Genomic DNA, 20,473 nt, shown 5'->3' with positions numbered 1-20,473 from the left:
TTCGCTGCTCCTTGTGCTTCCTCCGTCGGTCCGTCTGCATCTACCTGTCATCTCTTGCTTGGTTCTTACAATGGAAGCTTTTGGGGGCAGGGCCTCTCATTTTTGTTCCGTGTCTGTACAGCACCGAGGACAAAGGCGTCCTGGGCCATGACTGGGGCCCTTAGGAACTACCCTACAAGACAAGTAATAGTGTCTGCTTCTGCGTGAGACGGAAGGCAGCCCCGGAAAGCCGAATTCCTTCAAGAGCAATATGGCTGAGCTTGTGGTGCCTTGAAGGCCAGGTCCGAAGAGAGAGTTGCAGATCCCAGGGGCTGAGAAGCCCTGCTCACTCGCCTTGTCACCTCTGCTTACACCAGAGAGAGCAGCGGAGCCGTGACCCAAAGGAGTGAAGAGGAAGAGAGAGTCCATTGCTCTCCTCAGCACACAGGCTCAGGGGCTGGAAGAACTGGGTAAGAGACCTGACTGTTGACCCAAGTCCCAAGCCTGAGAGGAGCTGGCAGCTGAGGGTGCTCAGTGGGCCTCACCAGATTGGACACGGAGGGGCTAGAAATGGAAGGTGTGCAGGAAAGAGAGAGGAAAGTTCTGGCTTCACTAACCCATTTCCACAAGCCAGGAGCCGCCCTGCCCCTCACTTGATTCATCACCTTTTCCATTTGGATCAGGACTCCAGAAAGCCAGCTCAACAAGGGAACTCTGCAGCGGCTGCGTCTCGCTGAGAATGGGAAATAACGACGGAGGCTTGCACCAGGATGGGGTGGGGCAGCTGGAGCATGACAGCTGAGGATGGATGGGGATTTAATGCATCTCCCTAAATCCTGCCTGCCTCATCAAAGAGCAGCTTAAGCTCTGCCTGGGAGGTGCAGCGAAGCAGAGCAAGCACTAGGCCTCTGGCACAGTTAGTTCCTAGAGCCAAAAACCCTGCCACAGCCCAGATGCTTGTTGCCGTCTCTGCATCCCTCCCAGTCACACATCCCTTCCCGCTCCCAAGGCTTTTGCTCCACCAGCAGCCAGGATACACTAACTCAGGCACAGCAAGGAACATGCCTCAGAATATCAGGTGGACCTTCAGAGAGGAAGGATAGACTGTGGTGAAGGCACTGGAGTGGTACTCCAGAGACTGGATTCAATTGCTCGCTCTGCCTCAGACTCCGCGGGCCTCGCTTCCCCACAGGGCTAATAATCATTCCGTCATCTGTCCGGTCTATTCAGATTGCAAGCTTTCAAGCTCTTAGGCGGAGACTGTCCTGACCTAGCACAATGGAGCCCTGACCTCGGGGTTGGTGCTATAGTAATAGAAACAAAACCATCATCTCTCGCCTTTAAGCAACCAGATCTGGGGAGGGGTACGAATTCTCCTTCTCGTTCACAGCGAAGCCCAGGCACTGTGAGAGTCAGTTTCTCCAAGTCATAAAGCCAGTGGCCACTGGAGGAATCAAGAACAATATTCTGGCCTCCCATGGTTAAGAAAGATGAATTCAAACTGGAAGAGGTGCAGAGAAGGGCCACCAGGATGATCTGAGGAATGGAAAACCTACCTTCTGAGATGAGATGCAAAGAGCTTGGCTTGTTTAGAAGCCTGAGGGGAGATATGATCGCTCTCTACAAATACATCAGAGGGATAAATACCAGGGAGGGAGAGGAGTTATTTAAGTTAAGCTCCAATGTGGACACAAGAACAAATGGATACAAACTGGCCATCAACAAGTTCAGGCTTGAAATTAGCGGAAGGTTTCTAACAATCAGAGCAGTGACGTTCTGGAACAACCTTCCAAGGGGAGCAGCAGGGCAAAAAACCTAACTGGCTTCAAGACTGAGCTTGATACTTTTATGGAGGGGATGGCACGATGACGCTGCCTATGATGGCATATAGCTGACCTGTGACTGCTAGCAGCAAATATCTCCAATGGCCGGTGATGGGACACCAGATGGGGAGGGCTCTGAGTTACTACAGAGAATTCTTTCTCATGTATCTGCCTGGTGGGTCTTGCCCACAGGCTCAGGCTCCAACTGATCACCATATTTGGGGTCAGGAAGGAATTTTCTCCCGGGTCAGACTGGCAGAGACCCTGGGGAGGTTTTGCCTTCCTCTACAGCATGCGGCATGGGTCACTTGCAGGTTTAAACTACTATAAATGGCAGATTCTCTGTTATTTGAAGTCTTTCGTTTAAATCATGATTTGAGGACTTCAGTAACTCAGCCAGAGGTCTATTACAGGAGTGGGCAGGCGAGGTTCTGAGGTCTGTGATGTGTGGGAGGTCAGACTAGATGATCATGATGGTCCCTTCCGGCCTTAAAGTCTGAGAGTCTAAGAAGCCAGAAAGGCTACAGTGGTGCAGGATGATTATTTCCCAGCTTGACAGCCCTGGAGACTGACAACTCTATCAGTCCAGAGCATGTGTGGCAGCAGGGCAAGCTTCCCCCACAATGGTGCACAAATGGCATTCCACCCTAACGCAGAGAGGGGCTAAGGATCTACAGGCCATTCAGTCCTTGGCCTCTCTGCTCAGGCTGCCAATACTGGCACCAGTTAACACGGAGGAGATGGAGCAGGTTTGAGATACTGACGCCCATACGACTGCTATAATAGAAGAGCGCAAGCTGGGGCCCACATTCTGAAGCAGAAGGTAGCGTGCCCCAGTAGTAGGCTTCATAAGGAACACAACAGTAGCCGCTCCCCAGGCACCACGTGGCCTCTTACCCCGGAACTTCTTGGGTGGATTATCCAGATCGCCAGCTGCCGGCTCCACCACACACCGATCATCCACCAGCCTGGAAAACAAGCAAGCAAACAACATTTCAGAGACAACGACATTACAGCCCATACTTCAGCGAGCTCAGCGGCCTCGCCACAAACCACAGAGCTGCCAAAGAAGCTGTGCTATTGTCACATGTTTCAGGTCTAAACGTCGCTAACGTTACACAATGCTGGACCCACAAGACGACTTCCTGTGTTGTCGACCTAGATATCTGGACTCCATAAATACCTATCACCATAGCAGTTAGGTCCTCAATCAACTTCTACTGGTCAGGATCCTCCACCATATATAACCTCCTGGGGTTTTCACCATCCAGCGTTATGGGCTGCACGCTTGCCCATCTCTCAGTCCCCTAGGATGAGCCACTGCAGATATGCATTGCTGGCAAAGCTTCTGATGTTCTATATTGAGAATGCCCCCACTAGAACGCCTCTGCACCTTATTTACCAATCCAGGCAGCAAAATCTCACATATAAATCCTGAAGGTTCTACTAAAGGGGAATCCTGTACTTAGCTTGGAGAGACTCTGTTGCCAAGTATGGCACAGAAATAGGTGGCTGAGTAAACAGCCATCCTGCCTCCTGGAACACCTAGGATTCCTGGCAGTATTTTGGAGCTTCTGCTTCTAACCCCAGCACAACTCGGTGGACAAAAAAAAAAAAAAAAAAAAAAAGAACCAACTATACAAGAGGGATAGCATGAGACACAAAGATGGGCTCCAGACTGGAGCTTTCCCAAAAGTTTGGGACTGTTTGGATCCAGGGCTTTGTCCTGGGCCTCTCTGTAAAACACATCCAGTTAAGTGAACTGTTCTGAAGGGAGTTTTGAGCTCAGTTCTCATCTTCTCCAAACCAGTTCAACCATCCCTTTGTTTTAGCCTGCACTGCTCTGGCCCTTTGTATGTAATTATTCCGCTCTGATATAAGAATTCAGGATCACATAACTTGTTAGGCAAGCATCCTGTCTTATTAAATGTGCAACTCCATGCTCCTTGGGCCTCGCAACTCTAAGTGTTACAGCCCCCTTTTCTTCATGCTTTCGGTGGGTCCTCCAAGAGCCACCGCTCATCTGATTTCTACGCGAAGGATCTGATATTATTACTGGGACAAAGCATACAATGGCAATACTGTTATGCAGTGGGGCTGGAACAATTTTTATAGTGGGGGTCCTGAGAGCCATTGAACCAAACTGTAAACCCCGTACATAATGGAAACCACTTCAAGCCAGGGGGTGCGGCAGCCGCCCCAGTTCCACGACCTGTGCTGTTGTGGATGAATAGTTGACACTAAAGAACTAGGGAATCACACACTTCCGTGCTTCTGTCAGCTAAGCTCACTGAACTCAACAGGGACTCTCATCCTTCCATTTTCTTCACCAGGTTGCTGTGTGTCCCGCCCCCCCTTCCATCCCTCTCTATTTCAGGGACCCCAATACCACCTCCCTCATGCCCAGGTCTCTGCATGTCCCCCATTCTCCCCTCACACTGAGGTGTGTCCCCTCAGTTTTAGGGGCATATGTAAAAACATAAGGAGTTAAACTTGTATAATTTCTAAAGTGTTGAAATAAGTCTTTTCTTTCTGGCTGGGGGATCAGTCATTCAGGATGTCAATATTTAAAACTCTATTTAGATAATGGGCAGAGATGAAATGAGGGTATTATGCAGGAAGCTATTAATGGATGACATCAGCTGATGCTTTGATCTATAGACAATTACAGACCTCATTAAAGATGATAGGTCTGCTAACCAAATGCCCGGGGCTCCATGTTCCCCCTTCTTTCCTGATTTTCAAGAAAATCCACAGCGTTCTGCCCTTTGATGCCTAAAACTTTCCCTGACATTTTGGCATTGATTGGATATGGTGTTCAGAAGTTATTTTGCTCCAGACAGACAGAGAAATGCCATCATCTTGAGCGTAGGACTTTACTTCACCAAACAGACCAAAGCCAGACCTCCCTCCCCATGATACCTGATCCAAAACATGCCCAGATTTTGTTCTGCCAAACAAAATAACTTGACAGACGAGGGCTTGCAAAAGCAAAGCTGCACCCTGTTTTGCCCACCTCTCATCTGAGTGTTACTCAACTGCTGCTCCACATGCCTCATCCTATCCACACACACCACCTTGTAGGCGTCAGGATCTCCCCCAGGCCCTGCAAGGACCAGGCATAACTGGGGAACAAGCTCCTCCAGTGAGGCAAGCCATACCTGCTATGCTACTTCATGTTTCCATCCCGGCCATTTAGAAGAGATATGCTGAGGGAAACTGCATGCTCTGGTAAGCACTTGTCTGCCAAAGGGGAACATAAGAATGGCCAGACTGGGTCAGACGAATCGTCCATCTAGCCCAGTATCCTGTCTTGTGACAGTGGCCAATGCCAGGTGCTATAGAGGGAATGAACAGAACAGGGCAATCATTGAGTGATCCACCCCGTTGTCCACACCTAGCTTCTGGCAAAGAGAGGCTAGAGACGCTCAGAGTACGGGGTTGCATCTCTGCCCATCCTCCTTAATTGTCCTTGATGGACCTATCCTCCATGAACATATCTAGTTCTTTTTTTTAGCCCTGTTATAGTCTTGGCCTTCACAACATCCCCTGGCAAGGAGTTCCACAGGTTGACTGTGCATTGTGTGAAGAAGCACTTCCTGGCATTTGTTTTAAACCTATTAATTTCATTGGGTGACCCCTTGTTCTTGTGTTGTGTGTGGGAGTAAATAACGCTTCTTTATTCACTTTCTCCACCCCATTAATGATTGTATGGACCTCTCTCACACACCCCCCTTAGCTGTCTCTTCCAAGCTGAAAAGTCCCAGTCTTTTTAAATCTCTTCTCATATGGAAGCCGTCCCGTACCTCTAATCATTTTTGTTGCCCTTCTCTGTACACTTTTTTCCAATTCTAATATATCTTTTTTTGAGATGGGGCAACCAGATCTGCATGCAGGGTTCAGGGTGTGAGTATACCATGGATCTATAAAGAGGCATTATGATATTTTCTGTCTTATCTACCCCTTTCCCAACAGTTCTTGACACTGTTAGCTTTTTTGATTGCCGCTGCACACGGAGCAGATGTTTGCAGAGACATCAGAGGCCCCCGCCTGCCGCGGGCTGCTTAAGACAATGGGGCTGAATTCAGCCCGCGGACAAATCGTGGAGCGGCTGGAGGAAGGCAGATGGGATGCAGACTCCAAAGGATCCGAGATCAATCAATGGGCCATCATCAGCCCTCATGCACAGAGGGGGAACGGAGGCAGAGAGAGATTAAACAATTTACCCAGCATTACCCAGGCATTTGTGGCAGAGCTGGGAACCGAACAGGATCTCGTGAGTCCTGAGCCAATGCCTTAACCACACCACCACCCTTCCTCGCGGGATTGTGCCACCTGGTTGCACCCAAGTAATCTCACAAGTGGTTTTGCCATGAGCCTGCAGCAGGACACGACACCTCAGAGGATTGACAATGGCATCCAGGGTCTCAGAGGTCTCTGGTTCCAATCAGACACTAACTGGCTTGCCCAGGCCGAGGACTGCACTGAGCCACACAGACTACGCTCCTCTCTCCTCCCCTTGAGGCTGCTGCTCCAGCTCAGCGGGGAGACACCTCGGGGGGGCTGCAGAACGAAGCTTGGGCTGCCATTGCCCGAGCTGAACTTGGTCTGGGCATAAAGAGACTCCGTTCCCACCCCCGCTAAATTCTGTCCTCAATACACGACCATGGGCCAGCCCCCTCTCTGCAGTAACCCCACTGCAATCAAGGGGATTATGCCACGGAGCAGTGCAGCCCAATTTAATGTTGGCAGGTAGAATACAAGGAGGGAAAGCTTCCCAGAGCACTGCCTTTCGGGGCAACCCAGGTTAGCACCACCCAGCACCTCCGCAAGCGCAGCTCAAGCCTTACAGGTCGCTTCCCCGAGCTCAGACACCACCAGCCGACCTCTGAAATAGCCATGAGCTGGAAACCCATTGGCAGCACTCATGTCCGAGCTCCTGGCTACAAACTGAACGCACCGAGCAGGGCTTGGGCCTGCGCTTATGCACGGACATTCCCTGGCGTCTGCAAGCAAGCTGGATATTTGGTTTGCAGAGAACTTCCCTCTTCCCCCACGCCTGAACTGCTCTCCACCAGCAGCGCTCTGGCTGTGGGGAAAATGCCTTTCGATTGCTCCATCCCAAGGAATCTGGACTCTGCTCTAACTCATGGGGAGCCAGGAGACCCCCAACGAGAGGAAAATGCCACGGCGTCCTTGAAATAGGAGGCATGGGCAAGCGGAGACCAGAGAGGTGATTAAAAAGAGAGAGAAAGCCAGGAAGCCGCTCTCAGTCACACTGGTATCAATCTAGAAGCCACTCTGGATTGACACCCGTGTGTCTCAGCGGTCAGAATCTGGCCCAAGTCTTTACCAACACCTCCTTCAAGTGACCTCTGACCTCTCCCTCTTCCTTCCCTATTCGCTGGAAGCCTGGGACAGGGACACGGCCACTTCCTGTTTAATTCTCTCAGATGTCTTTTAAAGCTATTGCAACAGAAGCTCTCAGGTGCATCAGAGATCAGTACAGCACCTGGCACAACGGGGGCCTAAATTAATAGTAATAAAGTTCCGTCTGCCACCCTGATTCTGCCTGGCCCTCTCCCCATTCTCACCCAGCTACTCAGCAGCAGGTTTGAGGAGAACGACCCACCAGCAGTTGAGTTTATTGGGAACTGGTCACACGTAGCTCTGTCCAGTAACCTCTGCCAGGACGTGGGTTACAGACAGATCCTGTGAACTGGGAGCCTGATACGAAGTCCATGGAATCCACGAAGAAGACTCCCAGGGACTACACTAGGCTTTGGAGGAGAAAACGTGGGATCGGGTGGGCACTGTACTGAACCCATGCAATGTCCGTAAACCAGTACTGCACCGCAGGGAGGACGATTGTGCTGCTGGAGTTGTAAATGACGTCAGAAGTGCATTCAGCCGTGGACAACTCCCGGGCTACCGTCATAAGGCTTGTGAGCCTCGGAGGTTTTCTTCAGGCACCAGCTCCTGGAGTCATGGGATAATACAAGACTCTCAGCTTTCACTTAAAAAGAAAGGCAAGTCCCTAGCCCTCTGGTTGCAGAGAAAAGCTTAAAGGCTCAAAAAAACAAAGTAAATAACCCTTCCCCTCCAACCAATGTATATTATTTTTAAACCTCATGATCTTAAGTCCATCTCACGACAGGGGGTGGGGAGGGAGGCTGACTCATGATGTTTGAGCACATGGAGTTGCCAACAGCGTGGATGTGAAGGAGACTGGACAACAGGGACACTTTCCCCCAGGCCAGCATACTGTCTGCACCGCGCTGCTAGAAGCAAGCATGTGCTGCTGGAGTCTGACCTGGCATCAGAGGAGTGTGGCAATGCTGGAGTCTCAAAGGGCTGGGGGGAGGCACAGGCCAGAAAGGGAGGGGAAAGAAGGGAACAGAGGGGAAGGGGGAGCCAGATACAGAGAAATGGGGCAGAGAGGGAAGCTTCATTTTGCACAGCACGCACAGAAGTGGCGGAAGTGCAATGCCTCAAACAGGCCCGACTTCAGGGCTTGGGGGTTTTATTACCCAAGGGGGCGGTTTTCTCAAACAAACTTTGACTGTAGTCAAATGGCAGCAGTTAGACTGCAAGCAAATTAGGGGGGTTCCCCCCTTATCTGTAGCCCAGGCTTCCTATGTGTACATACTTCCTCTAACGCAGTCTCCCCTCCTGCCTTGCCGTTCCCCAGCTGTAGCACTAGGAGGAAAGGGCAAGTAGCAAGAGATACACGAGAAGGGAGAGTGCCCGTACTCTGCCCGCCCAGCTGGCTACATGCACACTGGGAACGCAGGTATGCGGCACACACACAGAGCCTGGGGACTTCAGTGTGGGCTCGGCCTGAGTAAATCCCAAGGGAGCGACATCGGAGTTGATCTCTGGAACAGGAAAAGTCTCCACTGCACCTGCAGCCATGAGCAGCTAGCTCAGCAAGAAGTGGAACGAGGAGACGTCCTTAAATGACAGCAGCCAGAATGATATATACACTCAGTAGGGACCCATGCGGGGCCTGCAGAAATTGTCCTTGCTCTTTTGTATGCCTAACTTCATCAAAAAGCTCTAAGCAGATGCACTTGTCTCTCTCCCTACCCGCATTGTCATTCTGGATTGTGCTCTGATAAACTGGGAGCTTACTGGCTGTGCTACTGACTCATTGCCTGTCCTTGGGCAAGTCCCTTCGGCCAAAGTTTTCAAATTTAGAGCTGACAGGGTTCAGTCAGTCCAGCATCTATCCCCCATGGACTGTCAATGAGCTTTGGATGTCTGACACTCTTAGGCTACTCAGTCCTAGACTAAAACCAGATTTCAAAGGTATTTAGGTGTTTAAAGATGCAGCTCCTAAAGCACCTGAGCAAAGTGGGCCCCTAATTCCCATTGATTTCCAGGAGATTTATGTGCCTTTTTCTAAAGGATCTGCTCTAGGAATTGTTTGGAGGAAGTTCTCTGCCCCACGCTCTGCAGGAGGTCAGACCAGATGATCATAGTGGTCCCTTCTGGTCACAGAATCTGACACTAAACTTCTTCGGTGCTTTTCAAATCCCCGTAGGTGCCTAAATAGAAGTGGCCTGATCGACAGCAGGTCTAAGCACCCCCGGCTCCCAGCGACTCCGGCCAAGTTCAAAAATTTGGGCCTTAACCGCTCTTCACCGGCATTTACCAATCCATAACACAGGGTTAACAATATAGACCGAGCTCGCTCCAAGTCTAAATCCATTAATGATCACAAAGTGGTTTCAGCTCCTTAGATCCTGGGATTACAAACTCTGTAGGAATCCAGAGTCTTATTTTTATTAAGCTGGTACCCTGAAATAACGTTCTCCCATAAAATACCTGAAAACAAAGGCTCCTCAGGCTGTTGACATGAGTCATCTGTAATAGCGCAGAGGCACAGACATGACTCAACTCATGCCTGGTATTAGATGCTACTTGTTGGTGTGAGAAAGCTCACACAGGTGGAGCTATCCCTCCTATTAGAAGAGTGCAGAGATGTGGGGGCCAATTTACATTCTGGATTTGGATAGCTGCTGGCAGGGCACTGGGGTGCTAAGATAGTTGCTAGAGTTGGTCGGTAAATGAGAATCAGGCCTTCAGCGTTTAAGCATCTGAAGAAAGTACATTGAGAAGCAGCAGCCACGAATGTGTTTGTGAAACAAACAAATCAAGCCACCTTTGAGTAAATTTCACCCTTTGGGAGGTTAACCAATGTAGGGCCTGATGCTGCATGGTGTGGTTTATTGCCCTCCATCCAGCAAAGCACATAAGCATCTGATTAACTTTAATATCCACAGGAGTACTTAATGGGACTACTTGCACACTTCAAGTTAAGTGCGTGCTTAAGTGCCTTACTGGATCGGGGCCAGCATGCTTGTCCCATTGCAAGATCAGGATCAGGCTTTTAATGGATAGTTCAATGGAAGCAGCAAATGTCAGCACGTGAAACACATTTGATAGGCCCCTAACTTTCTCCCGGGGGAAGTCAGCCAGCTGTGGACTATATGCAATCACCATATAGGACAACGCTAGCTCTCAGGAAAAAGCTTAATACCTTTAAGAACCATTTGGCCAGCAAAACTAGATTCCTCGGGAAGATGAAGAGTCCACAGTTGTAGCTTTCAACAGAGGTGCATTGAGCTGGGGGGGGTTTAGAGAAAAAGGGGCCAAATTCTGCTCTTAGTTCCCTGCAGTGGCATCAGTGCATTTGAAAGCAGATCTGAGCCCTGTGAATTCAAGCTTGCTGCCATGCAGCTGAGATGGACTATCCAAGTTTGCAAGCCAAGTTACAGTAGGGCGGTAGCACTCCTCTAGTTAAGGTGGAGACTAATTCACCGTTTAACGGCCAGTTTTCTTAAGTGCCCAAAATAATTGTACGAGTAAGCTGCAGCTTACTCACAGATACCCTGCATGAGTCTCTCTCCCCGTAGTGAGGCCTGCACATGCATTGGCCTGGATCCTGGCAGCTGCATTAGAATGGTGAACCTGTCACATCCCATGAGCCATAAATTATTATTACTGAAGCACTTCCAGCCGCCCAGCTGCAGGGAAGTACTGAGTTTGTGGCTGTATTTCTTATTGCTTAAGCCACAGCTCCGGGCAGAGTCAGCTCAACTCCTCTGGAGCCCTTTCAAAAACCAACCACCATGCAGCGAATGCAGTGCTGACGTCAGGGACCTGCTGGACAACGCTGAAGATTAAGGTCCTCTCTTCACAGAGTGGGGACAGCACAGACGCTTTTCGTCCCACCTTTGGGAGCCCTGTTCTGATCTTCGCCTCTCTGCAGAGGCTGCTAGTAATGGCATTGCATTAATGCTGGTTCTGTCACACGGATACCTGTACTCTAAGCTCTGGACCAAAACCAGCAATGCCTCTCCCACGGGTCACAGTCACCAGCTGAAATTAACTATTGGGCCTTCCCAGCCTCGGCTGGATTCAAGCCAGCCAGCTGAAAGCGAGAGTCTCCGTATCCCTTTACCAACCCCCGAGCCAGCCAGTCCCCGTCGGCCCACTGAGAACTACACCTCCCTGTCTACAACACCTTCCGAGAGGGACATGCAGAATCACAACCGTGGCAGCTACAGAAGTGGGGCTGTTTGTTGCTCTGAGGCTGGCTCAGTCAATGCCAGGAGGAAAACACTTCCTCTGTGTCTCTCTCTCCTTTTAATTGCCTGGAGGCACGTGCTCTTTGACCCCGTAGGTAGAGTTACCCTTTACCCAGCTCCATTTCCCTGAACCGCCCCACCTCTTCAATCCACCTGCAATCACAATAACAGTTATCAAAGGCGTGATTTCAAATTAAACAGACACTTATTCAAGTATGTTTACACACAGCCCTTCCCCCCTGCGAGGCCCGGAATATGCAAGATGCGTGCCCAGTGACTCATGCCCACTCGCTGCTTGTCCATGAGCGCCATTTCTTCACGTGGCTTAGCTGACGAGTCCCAGGCATTGTATCCCCTGGAGACCCCTGAAAGGGCTTGCTAATGGGCGTGGCCTGAATCAGCTCTCTAACAATCCTTCTCGTGAGAGACTGAGCCCCAAAGGCACTTCTGCGCGACCCTGGTTCGGTTTATTCTGCTTTGGCCATTAGAACTCAGGGTTGGAAGTGAGATGGCAAACAGCAAAGAGGCAGAAAGTGATTAGAGCCTGGGCTCTAATCCCGGTTTGGCCTTGGCCTTGCAGTGTGATCACATTAAAAAAAAACAAAACCAAACCTCTGTGCCTCAGTTTCCCCATCTATAAATGAGGATAATAATTGTTGGTCTTTGAAGTTTGAAATCCTTAGATGGAAAAGTCTATATCAGTACCTAGTCTTACTTACTATGCAAGAACGCCAGGGGATTTGTCACATCTTGGGGACACCTCTCCAAATTCCTCACCAGGATTTTGAAACCACCAAAGAAGAGACTATCCTCCACAGACTCCTCCCCAGGTTTTACAGCAAGCCCAGTGCCAGGCTTTATGCCTCTAGTCACTGCTGGGCAAGGTACCCGGGCAGGGAGGATCCGTAAAGCTCAGAATTCTGTACCTCGTGAGCAAGGCTCCATGCTTGGTTTCAAGCAGCTAAACAATAGCCATAAACCAGGATTGTGGGGAGGATGAGAGCGCGTGAATGAGTCACAGGACAGATGTTGCACTGGTGGAAGGGTGCTCAGATGCTACAGCGCGGATGGCAGTAGCATAGAACTGACCAGACCTGCCCATGTGGACTTTGGATGATTGGAGGGCATGGCTTAAGTGTTGCCTTAAGGCGGCACTCCAGGAAACAGGTCAGCTTTCCCACGATCCCACTGTCATCTTTTAGTGCTTTGTGTCTCTTTCCTGGAAGCATTTTCCATCCCCAAGGAGAAATAGGGCACCTGGGGATAGAGGTGGTATTGGCCTCTGATAAGTTCCAGCAGTTAAACGCTCCCCAGATCACTCTGCACGGGATGCTTTTAATGGTATTATTACTTAGCACTTAATATGTCAAGGACTGGGAGGGGTCCTCAGTGGTTAGGACTCCTGGGTTCCATTTCCAGCTCTGGAAGGAAGATGTGCTCAAAGCAGGAAACGGAGAGGCAGGATTCCTTTCTCTCTCCTCAGCCACCGACTCGCTGTGTAACCATGCGTCATCTGTACAGTGGCCATAACAAAGATCACTCCCTCACCGTAACATGGGGGTTGGGAGGCTTCCTTCTTTAGCGTCTGTAAAGACCTTTGAGATTTTCACTTGCAAGGTGCCGTCTGAGAGAAGCATTAGTACTACAGAGGGAGATTTGCCAAGGCAGAAAGGGGACTTAGATGCTGAAAGTCAATAGGAGTTGGATGCTTAGCTACCCATTACGCTTTTATAAATCTCATCCTGAAGTGATCTGTAGATGTGGGGCAAGGAGCGAACGGGTATAAACTATTAGAAACATTCCCTAAGTGGCAAACACACTAGAAGGATTAAAGCACCAATGAATTGACTCAAGCTTTTCTCTCCCGAGCCCTTTGCTTAGCAAAGTGTGTGACACGTAACTCCATGACCTTTGCAGCTGCTTTTGTCCTGGGCTGTTTGAAACCGCCGTTTCTCTAGACATCTTTTATGGGCAGCAGCCAAACGACTTTCAGCAAAGTCATGCAGCAGCCATTCCCCTCGGTTCACAAGTAGCGTCTAATCAGGCCTGGAGGGGAAGATTGAGATCAGGGTTCGGGTTTCTCCATCAAAGGAGCTCCTGGGGGGCGTACAGCCAGATAAAAACTACCGCAAAGTCTGGCACCATTAATACTTCTCCCCCCACATTTTCCCCCACTGAGTTAAACACTAACACTCTGGTTAAACACTATGCATCCGATGAAGTGAGCTGTAGCTCACGAAAGCTTATGCTCAGATAAATTGGTTAGTCTCTAAGGTGCCACAAGTCCTCCTTTTCTTTTTGCAAATACAGACTAACCCGGCTGCTACTCTGAAACCTGTCACTATGGTTAAAGGGCGTCATTGCAATGTTGTTTAGCCCTAGGATAATTTTCCCCACCCATTTGGTCACTGCCACTATCTTTGGAGATCATCCTTTCATTTCTCCAGGGAGTCTTTAATTACCTCCTCTCTTTGTTCTAACTTGGTCATTTCTTCTAATTTAAGCATTCTGGCTAGTTTTATGCCCCAGTTCAGCAAAGCCCTGAAGCACATGCGTTGGTTTGAGAATGTGAGCAGTCCCATTCCCTGCAGTTGGGCTATTCTCGACTGAGCCCATGACACCACAGGTGATTCAGGGGAACAGCTTGTCTAGGGGTTAAAGCAGGAGACTGAAGCCCTGACTGCCCTCAGCTCCCATCGAAGTCAGTGGGAGTTGAGGAGGCTCAGCATACTGCAAAACTCAACCCTGGGCGTTAGGGTCCCGAGTTCTATTCCTGGTTCTGTCACGGAGCGCCCTTAGGCAAGTTTCTTCCCTGCTCTATACCTCAGTTTCCCTATCTGTAAGATGGGGGTGAATGACACCCACCCCCCCCAGACAAGTGGGGATTGCGAGGCTTAATTAACATTAACGAAGGCCCGGATTCTGATAGCCTTACTCCACAGGGGGGCCCACTGATCTCAGTGAGGTTGTTTGAAGAGTAAAGTACCATACAGCATGGATAAAGCTATCGGAATCGGGGCAAAGTGCTTGGAGATCTTCCTATGAAAGCTAGAGAAGTGCTGGTGTTTACTCTTAACAAGGGTCTCCATTCATGGACACCACGGACTCCAAGAATATAAGCTCACACAAGCCTCCATGCAGCCACAACAAAAATTTAATCAGGTTCCCTTGCAAGGTAGTGATATAACTTGCATTCGTGTGTGTTTATATAGGACATAAGCCTAGAGATTAGTTGGCCAATAGGTTCCTTGGCTGCTGCATGCCATAACAGATAGCTCAATGGTCTATTTTGGTGGCAACAGCTTGATCATTAACTGTTCAAGATGCCGCTTGGCCATATTCTGGTCAAATTAGAATATAAGAGCCGCCATACTGGGTCAGACCAAGGGCCCAATATCCTGTCTGCTGACAGTGCCCAATGCCAGGTGTCCCAGAGGGAATGAACAGCACAGGGAATCATTAAGTGATCCATCCCCTGTTGCCCATTCCCAGCTTCTGGCAGAGGCTGGGGACACCATCCCTGCCAATAGCCATTGATGGACCTATCCTCCATGAATTTATCTAGTTCTTTTTGGAACCCTGTTGTTGTCTTTGTCTTCACAACATCCTCTGGCAAGGAGTTCCACAGGTTCACTGTGCATTGTGTGGGGGGATAAAAAAAATACTTCTTTTTGTTTTAAACTTGCTGCCTATTATCTTCATTTCGTGACCCCTGGTTCTTGTGTTATGAGAAGGAGTAAACACCACTTATTTACTTTCTCTACACCAGTCATGATTTTTTTTAGACCTCTATCACATCCCCCCTTAGCCATCTCTTTTCCAAGCTGAAGACTCCCAGTCGTATTACTCTCTGCTCATATGGCAGCCGTTCCATACCCCTAATCATTTTTGTTGCCCATTCTGAACCTTTTCCCAATTCCAATATATCTTTTTCGAGATGGGGCGACCAGATCTGCATGCAGTATTTAAGATGTGGGCGTAGCATGGATTTATATAGAGGCAATATGATATTTTCTCTTATTATCTCTCCCTTTCTTAATGATTCCCAACATTGTTTGCTCTTTTGACGGCAGCTGCACACGGAGTGGATGTTTTCAAAGAACTCTCCACAATGACTCCAAAATCTCTTTCTTGAGTGCTAACAGCTAATTTAGACCCCATCATTTTATATGTACAGTTGGGATTATATTCTCCCCTTAGAAACGCACACACAACTCCCATTGCCTCCACTAACAAATCATGCTGGTGTCCAAGGGCAGAAGTCGGCCCGGTGCCTTCCATCCCACCCGAGGCTCTGAGCTGTAGCAGGGGGATGCTTCCGCTCCATGTACTAACAAGAGAACAAGTCCCACAGTTTAAGACTACCCCTAGAGAGATGGTTCACCATAGATAGCAACAATCACAGAACTTCAGCCAGGGCAATTCCCACTTCATAGACCCTTTTTAAAAAATAGTTGTATTACCATAGCATCTAGGAATCCCAGTCATTGTGCTAGGCACTGTACAAACCACAGAACAAGACAACTGCCCCTGCCCAAAGAGCTTGCAATCTAAATAATTAAATCATCAAGTTCATCCCCCTGCATGCCTTTGAGGATTGTTCCTTACACACTATTCTCGGGAGTTCTACCAGTCTCCTTTTAAATGACTCAAGCAACTACTTCTCTCAGGAGATAATCCTGGTTCGTGTTCTGCTCCCTGTTACAGCCACTAAAGAAATTCTCTGGAGGAGGAGATCCAAGTTCCAATTCACCTGGTGCATGTAGCCATCCAACACCAAAGAGATCTTCAGAAAGGCAGAACCTTCTGTGTTTAATAAAAAAAACAAAAAAAGGCCTCTCAATGTCCCCTGTGAGTGCTAATTTTATTTTTCCTACATATGCCACTGAGCTGAGTTCCGATCTCGCTCACACAGGTGCCAATCTGCCAGAACCCCAGCGATGTCTATGGAGGGGCACTGTTGTAAGCCCCATGCCAGCGAGAGGAGCAATTGGGCCCATTACAAGGGGCAGACCGTTTCAGATACGATCCTACCCTACATAATGCTTCCACGCATCATGTTCACTTGGTGCCTAGAACGGGCTTCTGTCATTCAAGACACTCCAGCTAACCAAAAGGATCACACTTCAGATTCTCTTTGTCAGCAATTCACCTTCCAGAACTGCAGCTTACTTTCCTCTCTGCTCTCTGGCTGCTGCTAGGGAGGATGTCAACACAGACGGATGGGGAGTTTCCGGTACTCTGCTCAGCTGAGTATGAAGCACTAGGGCCGGGACTAGCTAAGCTATTTGACTAGCAAATGAACTAAACAAGATGTACAATATGAAGAGGGCTCAGGAGATGCACTCTCAGCGGGTAACTCCACTTCTTTATCACAGCAATGATTTGAAGTGTGATTGTGCTCTTCCTAGCATCCAGTACAAGGATTTCATGCCCTGGTCAGAGTGGGGGTGTAACTGGGATGAATGCGATAACAATGAGTAAAGGAAAAGATATCAGTCCAAATACAATGTCCCAATAGTGAGATCTGTTAGTGTGTGGAATCATCTCCCAAGGGAAGGAGCGGGAACCCCATTGCTTGAGTCACTGCCAACAAGATTGAACAAACCAACCATGGGGAACAGAGACCTGAAGAACTGACCACAGGGAACAATGCTGCATCGGCCTGGGAGGGCCCGGAAGGTCCAACAGGCCCGTGTCAGATGTAACATCACCAGTCTGGCATAGGGGCTACCCAGCGCAGAACTGCAGAGGTTAAAGAGAATCTGCGTCAGTGACAGGGACACCTCTAGCATGGAGCCAGGTGGCCAGCGTAGAGGAGATCTCACCAAAATGACAGTGGGAACATTTTCTCACTAGTTCAGGGCCATGCACGGTACTTGCGTGTCTGCATATGTACGTGTAAATTTGTGTGCAAGTGGGTCTGTTTGTGTGTGTGAAAATTAATGTGGGGTCGGGAAGGAATTTCCCCCAGGTCAGATTGGCAGCATCCTTGGGGGGTGGTTTCAATTTCCTTTGCAGCATGTGGATGCGGGTCACTTGCCAGGACCCTGCCGTTGAAGAGTCTTGGTGCATTGCGGTCCCTCATATTCTCTGCCTGTAGCATAGTAATCGCTTACAGCCCACGGGAGGCTAATATGCGAGTCTCATTTCAGTTGTTGGGTTTAGGGTGCGGGGGGTGGGGGGGGTGTTGGTGGCTTGTGACATACAGGAGAGCAAACTGGATGATCTGCTGGTCTCCTCTGGCTTTAAACTCTATGAGCACATTGTACAGTTGTTTTCACGTACGGGTTTATAAACTTGGGTGCATGGCTGTAAGTGTGTTTTGTGCAGACATGCGCATGTGTCCATATCTGCCATCGCAGTGTGTATTTACATTCATGGTTGTCCGCAGGCAAATGTGGGGAGCGGAGTGTGCGCGTGCGTCAAGATGCGTGAGAGAATATCTTATGGGATCGAATTCTGCTGGCGAGAGAGACTAGCTTCTCTGTGTGGCTCGAAAGCTTGTCTCTTATTGAGCCCACTTCTGTTGATGAAAGATTCCCTCACCCAGGTGCTCTCTAATATCCTGGAACGGACACTGCTACAGCTACACTGCATATCTGTGTGGGTCAGCAGGGACTCCGTCAGAGAGAACCATAGGGTGTGTTCATGTCCAGCAGCCTGAATAAAGACCCCTGTTTGCATGTAACACGGCCCAGTCCTCCTGCCTCCTCGCTATACCACAGGGGAATCCTCAGAGTCTCCCCAGGGTACAAAAGACTCCTGTGGGGTAGTTCGGGAGGTAAAGAAACCAGGGTAAATGGAGGGGAACCTTTAGCACCCAGGACACACAGCTGTGCGCTATCCAGCCAGTCCCCAATTCATATGATGGATTTGCCAGCTCTGCTTCGCTCAAGTGGCTTGCCTGGGGGAAAGCTCGGCAAGAAGATGCCCAGGGCAGGGGGTCAGAGGGTATGTCCCCGGCACCCGAGCTGCCTTAACGTCACCCAAAGAAACCCACAGAGAGAATAGCCTGGCAGAGCCCCAGGGTAAAGGCTATAGCCCTCTCCTGCCTCCCCCAGTGCACATGGTTCAGACTTCATGCAGGGGAATCATACAAGTTCAATATGGGAGCGACCTACCAGAGCATCAGCACAGATCCTTGCAGGTACAGAACCCAGCCTCCCCTGCACCGACCAGAGAGAGGACCAAAGCTCAGTTTGTAAGGAAAGAGGTGCCAGGGCTCAAGCAATTTAACTTTCTTAACTGATGCAGCGAGTGGCCCAGAGGTGCCGGAGCTATGAACTGCTCCGCCCTGGCACAATTTAAGCCCTGGGACCATCAGCTATCGAACAAACCCAATTCTTAAATATTACTCTTGCCCATGCGCTGCCACGGAACCTTGCCGGGCACGTCCCCGGGCATCTCACCCCCGCTCCCTAGGGGATCCCGATTCCCACCCCAGCAACAGGTGGAGGGGAAGCACAGCCAGCCCAGGCGAGGGGACGGGGCTGCAGGCAGGCAGCAGTGGTCAGAGTGGAGCAGAGGCAAGGGCCATCCAGTCCAGGATCTGGGTCTCCAACAGCTGCTTCAGAGGAAGGCGCAAGGAACCTCACCGGAGAACCTGCCTCCGCTCGGGTCTCACCCTGACCTCTCCAGCGCCTTTGACCCGAGGCAGGCAGCCAGCCCTTTCGGCCTCTACCTAGCCACAGTGTCACTTCCCTTTTTGTCACATAAATGAAGATAATCCGGCTCACTTCGCAAGGGGCCCCCTTCCCCCCTCCGGCGCAGCCCCCCGGCGCTGGTCCACTCACCCCAGCGTGCTGATGAACCCATTGACCGACCCTTCGGCGTACAGGGAGACGATGTCCCCGATGTGCAAGAAGCTGGACATCTCATTCATGATTCCCGCGACCGGCCCCCCTCTTCCTGGAGTCGCGGTCCTCAGCCCACTTCCACCGCCACGTGGGGGCACCGCAGCCGGCGGTCCAAGGGAGCCTGCCCCACCCCCGGAGCGGAGCCAGGAGGGAAGAAGGTGGGTGGGTGCGAGGGGGGGGGGGGTTTACATGTGCTCCCCGGCGCAGGAGCGCGCAAACAGGCAGCGCTGGAGCTGGGCTTGGAGTGGGGGGGGGGGCCTCAATTACAGCTTTGCAGGAGGGCTCCGGCTTAGTTTGCTACCTGCAGCCAATGACAGCCGAGCAGGAAGTCCTGCTGAACCCAGGCATGCAAATCTCGCCCGCGTGGGGTGCCCCGCCGGCCCAGGCCCCACCCCTCCTCCCTCCAACTTTGGGGAACTTCTTGCTGGCCCGGGCAGCGGCGCCCAGGGCCCCCATGCAGCGGAGTGTGTGTGTGTGTGTGCGGGGGGGGGGGTGACTCACACTCACGCACCCCGCGGCTCGCTCCCACCGCGCCCGTTCACACGGGGCGAGGCGAAGCGGGGAGGGCGAAGGCTGCTCCGCTTAGTGCAGCCCGGGCGGTGGCTTCCTGTGGCTGGGGTGTAGCACCAATTTGTATGGAGGGGGGGGGGCCGCTGAGAGCCATTGAACCAGCCTGTAACCCCTGGATACGATGGAAACCGCTTCAAGCTGGGGGGGGTGGGCGATACCCCCAGTTCCAGCACCTATGTCCTGTGGGTGCCCAGGGGGCTCAGCCAGCGGGCCAGAGCCTTGCGGGCAGTTTTGCGGCTTTCCCCTCTGATTGGGCTAGCAGCCCCTCGCTGGTACAGGCCACAGGGCGATTTAACCCCAGCTGATGCATTTGCAAGTTGGACCTGCACCAGATCTCAGGGGAGCCACTAGGAAAGAGGGGAGGGAGGGTTAAACTGTGCAATGGGACTTTGTACCACCCTGCCTTAAAAAAAAAAAAAAAAAAGCTCACTGATTTGGTTAAAGTCATCTCCCCCTGACATACACACACACTTAGGGGTTACACAGCCAGTTAGTGGCAGAGCTGGAAGTACAAGCCAGGAATCTGGACTCCTAGTCCCCCGTGCTCCAACCCATAGACCCCACTCCCTCAGAGCCAGGAACCGAACCCAGGAGTCAGCCCTCCCAGCTTCTCCTCTCTTCTAACCCCCACACTCCCCTCCCATCA

The 20,473-nt window shown here is 50.7% G+C and overlaps 1 protein-coding gene across 6 annotated transcripts in view; it reads right to left on the bottom strand.

The window, feature by feature from the left end:
- ITPR3 (inositol 1,4,5-trisphosphate receptor type 3) overlaps positions 1–20,473 on the bottom strand; it is a 94,268-nt gene that overhangs the window by 61,707 nt on the left and 12,088 nt on the right. For 2 of the 6 annotated variants that reach the window (XM_043533420.1, XM_043533421.1), the window contains exons 2-3: positions 7,397–7,781; positions 2,700–2,770 (exon numbers count right to left, since the gene is read on the bottom strand). Coding sequence is in view for 3 of the 6 variants with exons in the window: in XM_037884744.2 (XP_037740672.1) it covers positions 2,700–2,770; positions 19,195–19,283 (160 nt within the window). In the remaining 3 variants the exon portion in view is untranslated. Of the gene's footprint in view, positions 1–2,699; positions 2,771–7,396; positions 7,782–19,194; positions 19,565–20,473 lie in introns of those variants that run through there. The other 4 variants (XM_043533419.1, XM_043533418.1, XM_037884744.2 and 1 more) reach the window with 3 other exon arrangements.

Source organism: Chelonia mydas, chromosome 21 (assembly GCF_015237465.2).
Source record: "Chelonia mydas isolate rCheMyd1 chromosome 21, rCheMyd1.pri.v2, whole genome shotgun sequence".
In the NCBI taxonomy this organism is placed as follows: Eukaryota; Metazoa; Chordata; order Testudines; family Cheloniidae; genus Chelonia; species Chelonia mydas.
Note: the sequence above shows the minus strand (reverse complement) of the source record. Positions and strands in the feature narration are given on the sequence as shown.